Here is a 5,919-nt window from a genome sequence, read left to right on the forward strand (position 1 = left end):
GAGATTCTCATGCTTCAGCCTCCTGAGTAGCTGGGACTACAGGGGCCTGCCACCATTCCCAGCTAATTTTTATATTTTTAGTAGATATGGGTTTTTGCCATGTTGGCCAGGCTGGTTTCAAACTCCTGATCTCAGGTGACCCGCCTGCCTCGGCCTCCCAAAGTGCTGCATTACAGGTGTGAGCCTTTGTGCCTAGCCCCAGAGGTTTTGTTTTGTTTTTGAGACAGAATCTCACTCTTGCCCAGGCTGGAATATAGTGTCCCAATCTCTGCTCACTGCAACCTCCACCTCCCATGTTCAAGGGATTCTCCTGCCTCAGCCTTCTGAGTAGCTGGGACTACAGGTGGGTGCTACCACTTCAAGCTAATTTTTTGCATTTTTAGTTGAGATGGGGTTTCACCTTGTTAGCCAGGATGGTCTTGATCTCCTTACCGCGTGATCTGCCCACCTCAGCCTCCCAAAGTGCTGGGATTAAGTGAGCCACTGTACCTGGCCAAGTTGTTGTTGTTGTTGTTGTTGTTGTTTGATATAAAATGTGGTGTCATTAGAATTTGACATTAAACATACAGTCAGCATATTTTTAACAATTTAGCCATATTGCCCCTTGCATATCCAGACTTAAGATGTATGTGTGATTAAGTTGAGAAACAGATTCTCGGACAGATATATGTCTTTCTGATAACCGTTTCTAGCTGCCCACAGGTCTTTTTTTTGGTTGGCTAATATAGGGATTTGGTTACATTCTGGTAAAACCAGATACCTCAGTACTTTAGGTATGAAGTATGAGTTACTTCAATTGTATTTGTTTATCCCCTAGAGGTCTGAAGGGTTTGAACTAAATAGAGTGTTACAGGAGCTTTCTTAACCTGTAGGACATGTGTGTAAGTTTTTATGAGATTGGCTCAAAATGAATGAAACCCTGTGAATATGTAATTTTCTGGAGTGTGCCCAGAGTTTATCTAGGGTTTTCACAGGGGTCTGTTACTCGTCAAAGGCCAAAACCACGAATTACCTCATCCTTATTTTTGTTTTGGTCAGAGAGCTAGCCCTAAATGTTTCACTTACTATTTTGTAGGAATCATTTCATGTGTTTTATTTTCAGCCATTTAAGCTGTTCTTCAGAAGCACAATGAAAACAATAATGTGTACTTAATGATGAAATATACACATGATGAACAAAAACTACAAGATTTCTTAGGGCAATAAAATTAGATAAATGCACTAGTTCATCTCCAATGTCCTTTCCAGCTTCCAAAGTTATGGTTGTTATCCCTACTATTTGGAAAAGCAGTCATTTTTCCACAGTAAAATTTTGCAGAACTGAGTTTTGAAGTATCAGTAATAATCCAGGAACTAGATAGAAAAATTAAGGGTTACTGCAAGTGCTACCAATTAGTACTCAAATGTTCTTAATTTCAAGCGGTTCCTTTATCCAATTCAAATGTGTTAATTTCTTATATGATATAGGAAAACAGTTTCTGATATCTTTACAAGTGACTGTATTTGTCCTAAAGACTCTTTTTTGTTACATGTTTAAAGAAAATTTTTTTGATTCTTCAATAGGCAAGTTTGGTTGGTTTAGTGGATTATCCAGATGATGAAGAGGAAGATGAAGAAGAAGAAACATCCCCCAGGAAAAGACCTCGTCTTGGCTCATAAAGTATTTATTAGGGGACCCTCAACATGTGGTCTTAAAATGCTGCAACTGTTCAGTGAGCTGAAAATCTGAATCAGAAAGCTCTCTCACTTAACCTTATAAAAATATACAAGGAGTAGCAAAAGACACTCAGTCTATCAGCTAAGAGAGTTTAGTTCTATTAAGAAAACAGGCTTCCCAGGAACTTGATTGCTTGCTAGTAATTAAGGGATTTGCCTTTTATGCTGTCAAAACAAAGTTAGTAACCAGAACCTGGAAGATAGCTTCTCAGCAAGGAAAAGTCACACAGGTTTGGGGACGGTTTAGGGGAGGGGAAAAGGTTGATATAATAATGCAGGGTTGCTCTTTGGGGTATCAATCTAGAAACAATTACAGAACTTCAGTTGTAAACTCAATAACATAATGTTATAATGGTGCTGGCCATGTTGTTTTAGGGTTGCCTCTTTTTAAAAGAAATTTTTATGGAAAACACATTCAATTATCATTAAAAAAATGAAGTTAAGCTGTTGGGACCATGTCTTTGAAGATTTAACAAAAACTCAGCCTCTTAGGTAGTTGAAGGGAAGTACACCCCGTATTCAGCACATGTTGAGTTTCTACAAAAGAAATTTTCAGTACATATGTTGATGAAAACAAGCTGGATTCAAAATGGACAGTTTTTTAAAGATAATGTTAAAATCAGCACTTTTAGAGAAAACAACGGCCAGGAATCAGTACAGTAGTATTCCAAAATGATTTCTCTAGTAATTTGAGAATGGATAAAACAGAAGGTTTGCAACCGCTGACCAGTATAATCTTTTGTGGAAGATACTTTGAAATCACTTTCTGCTTTGTTAGTAAAGTTGTCTCTCTTTCCAAAGCTACAGCAACTTTTGAAGTGTTATTTATACAGACCAACAAAGAATAGTGCTGAATTAACTGGCATTTAATATCTAGAAGCCATTTTGATCCAAGAAGCTACTTAAGTGTCAGAGTCAGCAGGAAACACATGAAGCTTCTCCATAAATAAGGGTGTGATATGAAAGCTGCTTTTTAAAAAAGAGTAAAAGCACATTCCATGTATGTAAATGAATTTTAAAAATAAATTGAGGCAAACCGTTAAGTTTTATTTTTAGAGCAGCAAGTTAACTGTAAATATTTTAATGTTAGTTTGCTCATCTATGATCTGAGATCATGCCGAAGTGAGAAAAATGTCCCCAAAATACAATTTAATGCATTGGGAAAAAAAATTTTAATAGTAATTCCAGCCACAATCTTTAGATCACCCTTGTAATGTGTTATGGGTCCATTTTTCCTGGAATAGCTTAAACTGAAGCAGTTTCCCGTTTTGGAGATTTTGTAGTTAATTTTAATTTTGGCTATTGTTTGGAAAAGATGAGCTGTCTGTGTAGATATGAAGTATAGTTTTTTCCATAAAACAGATGTTTATTTTGTATTAAAAATACCACTGTACTTGTTTTACACCATTTGTATACATGTGGTGATATTAATGCTAAACTGTAAAATTCAGGAATTAAAATGTGACCCTGTAATTCCACAATTGATGTTTGTGTTTGGTTTGTTGTAAATATAAATTAATTCCATTTTGAGATATGTCAATTTTACAGTATCTTTTAAAAGCCAATAAAATTATCCATAAACTGCTAGTTCATACACCAATTTTAATGAAATAATTCTAAACAAATGTGGGTCAGTGGCACTTTAAATATCACTTCTTATAGAAGGTAAGCCTTGGGGAAATCAAAGCATCACAGTATGGAGCTTTTCTCACCTCTTTGATTAAAGGTATACATATAATAAGAAAGACCTTTCACCTCATAAGGCAGGTGACTCAGGCTATTTTAAACCAAGATCAGTAAAATTGCCATCCACTTTCTTTGAAGCAAGTTTTATCAAGACCGGTCTCTCAGCTTTTATTAAATTTCTTCTTACAATAAGCCCACCTGTAAAGTACTTTCCTAGTTACTCTTTAAAATTTTTTTTTTTTTTTTTGAGGCTCACTCTGTTGTCCAGGCTGGAGTGCAGCAGTACAATCTCGGCTCACAGCAATCTCCACCTCTGGGTTCAAGCAATTCTCCTGCCTCAGCCTCCGAAGTAGCTGGGAGTACAGGTGCCCATCACCATGCCCATCTAATTTTTAGTAAAGACAGGGTTTTGTCCTGTTGGCCAGGCTGGTCTTGAACTCCTGACCTGAACTGATTCATCTGCCTCAGCCTCCCAAAGTGCTGGGATTACAGGTGTGAGCCATCGCATCCAGCCCTCCTCATTACTCTTGACTCCTCAACTTTAAGTCCTAGTAGGAAGTACTATCTTTGTATCTTATGAAGACTTCCTTTATTTTTTCTTTCTGAAGTGCTGCCATAAGTCTTAAACATTTAAATCATCATCAGAACCTTTTCTTGTAGCAGAAATGTGAATGGTTTCTTGAAATACAGGTAACAGTTTTCATGGTACAAGTGCTTACCTATGACAAGAACAAGGCTTAAAATACCCCTTGAAAGAAGAGTTTTGAGAATTGCACGTTAGTGGCTGTCTTTAAATGACTACCCTCAGACAGATCTGGATTTTTATATCTTTATCTTCACTCAGTGAAGCAAGGCAAAAGCCCACATTTGTATGCCTTAGGTCCTCTTAAAATGGTATCTGTAAACATGTATCCAATATAAAAACTTTTTAATAAAAAGTTAAATGAAACATTTCTGTGTTTTAATCACTAGCATTTCCTTTTATCCATCTAATGATGAAAATATAACAAATGTAGAATACTGGTTTTTCTGCAGGTTAAAGGTTGGAATTATATGACTGAAATGAGCAAATCTTGTTAATTTTGATATCCCTTTTTAAAAGTTTACAAGTATAGATTTAAGGAGATAGGTCGTGATTTTAAGTTAAATCTTGGGAGTATCCTGTACTTAGGAAACGGTGGATGTGGGATGTCACAAGACTGGAAGTTTTTCTTTTTTTTTTTGGAGATGGACCCTTGCTCTGTGGCCCAGGCTGGAGTACAGTGGTGCAATCTTGGCTCACTGCAACCTCTGCCTCCCAGGTTTAAGCAAGTCTCCTGCTTCAGCCTCCCAGATAGTTGGGATTACAGGCACACACCACCACACCCAGCTAATTTTTGTATTTTAGTAGAGATGGGGTTTCACCATTGCTGGCCAGGCTGGTCTCGAACTTCCAACCTCAAGTTATCTGCCCACGCCTCGGCCTCCCAAAGTGCTGAGATTAGAAGCATTTTTTTTTTTTTTGAGATGGAATCTGGCTCTGTCGCCCAGGCTGGAATGCAGTGGTGCGATCTTGGATCACTGCAACCTCCGCAAGTGATTCTCCCTGCTGCTGCCTTCCAAGTAGCTGGGATTATAGGCGCCTGCCACCACACCCAGCTAACTTTTGTATTTTTAGTAGAGACAGGGTTTCACCATGTTAGCCAGGCTGGTCTCAAACTCCTGACCTCAGGTGATCCATCTGCATCAGCCTCCCAAAGTGCTAGGATTACAGGCATGAGCCACCATACCCAGCCTAGAAGTTTCTGAAAGAAACTTCTATTATTGTGGTTTATCTTTAAACAAGCAGACTACAGAAAATTATCCTAGGGTCACTTCTCATAAAAAAACACCAACATCCAGTGGTGGCATTTTTCAGTGATTTGACACTGCTGGTATTACAACATTTAAAATCCAGAGCTGTAACTGTGCTACTGCACTCCAGCCTGGGCAGCAGAGCAAGATCCTGTCTCTTAAAAAAAATGTAAATCCTCACATTTCATACAAGACCCTGCACTACTATCAGTACACCACCCATCTCCAATCTCATATGCTAAGCCTCTCCAGTTATTCAGTATGTGCTTTATTTTCTGCTGCAGAACCTGAGTTATTTCCTTACCTATTCTTTGTGTAATTAACCTTCCATTCAGCTTAAAAAGGCTTAGTTAGCCCTGCTCATAGCACTCTACCCTCTGCCTTTCTAACACTTTGGTCTTCAAGACTTTTCTACTAGCCTCATGAAGGCAGTGACGCTGTCAATCCAGTTGACTACTGTATCCTTAGCACTTAGCACAATGCCTGGCACAAACAGTAGGTAATCGAGTCTGAATGAATGAACTATCAAAGTAGTTTCTTTCTATACTCTCTTTCCAAGGAAAAACACCCAGGAATTTGTATTAAAGTAATCAATATGAGTAGCTGCCTTCCCAATTTCCTTTACCTAAAGTGTTTAAAATAATAAGATACTTGCATTTACAAAAGTGTTTGAAACTAAAGGTC

The 5,919-nt window shown here is 38.0% G+C and overlaps 1 protein-coding gene across 22 annotated transcripts in view; it reads left to right on the top strand.

Moving 5' to 3' along the window:
• The window catches only part of PPP4R3B (protein phosphatase 4 regulatory subunit 3B), an 85,851-nt gene that overhangs the window by 68,835 nt on the left and 11,097 nt on the right, over nucleotides 1-5,919 (top strand). For 12 of the 22 annotated variants that reach the window (XM_017964320.4, XM_035272529.3, XM_035272530.3 and 9 more), the window contains one exon: nucleotides 1,564-3,197. The exons of the other annotated variants lie outside the window; for them this stretch is intronic. In XM_017964320.4, coding sequence (XP_017819809.1) covers nucleotides 1,564-1,659 — 96 coding nt within the window. In that variant the 3' untranslated portion in view covers nucleotides 1,660-3,197. Of the gene's footprint in view, nucleotides 1-1,563; nucleotides 3,198-5,919 lie in introns of those variants that run through there. 22 annotated transcript variants of the gene reach the window in all.

Source organism: Callithrix jacchus, chromosome 14 (genome assembly GCF_049354715.1).
Source record: "Callithrix jacchus isolate 240 chromosome 14, calJac240_pri, whole genome shotgun sequence".
Taxonomy (NCBI): domain Eukaryota; kingdom Metazoa; phylum Chordata; class Mammalia; order Primates; family Cebidae; genus Callithrix; species Callithrix jacchus.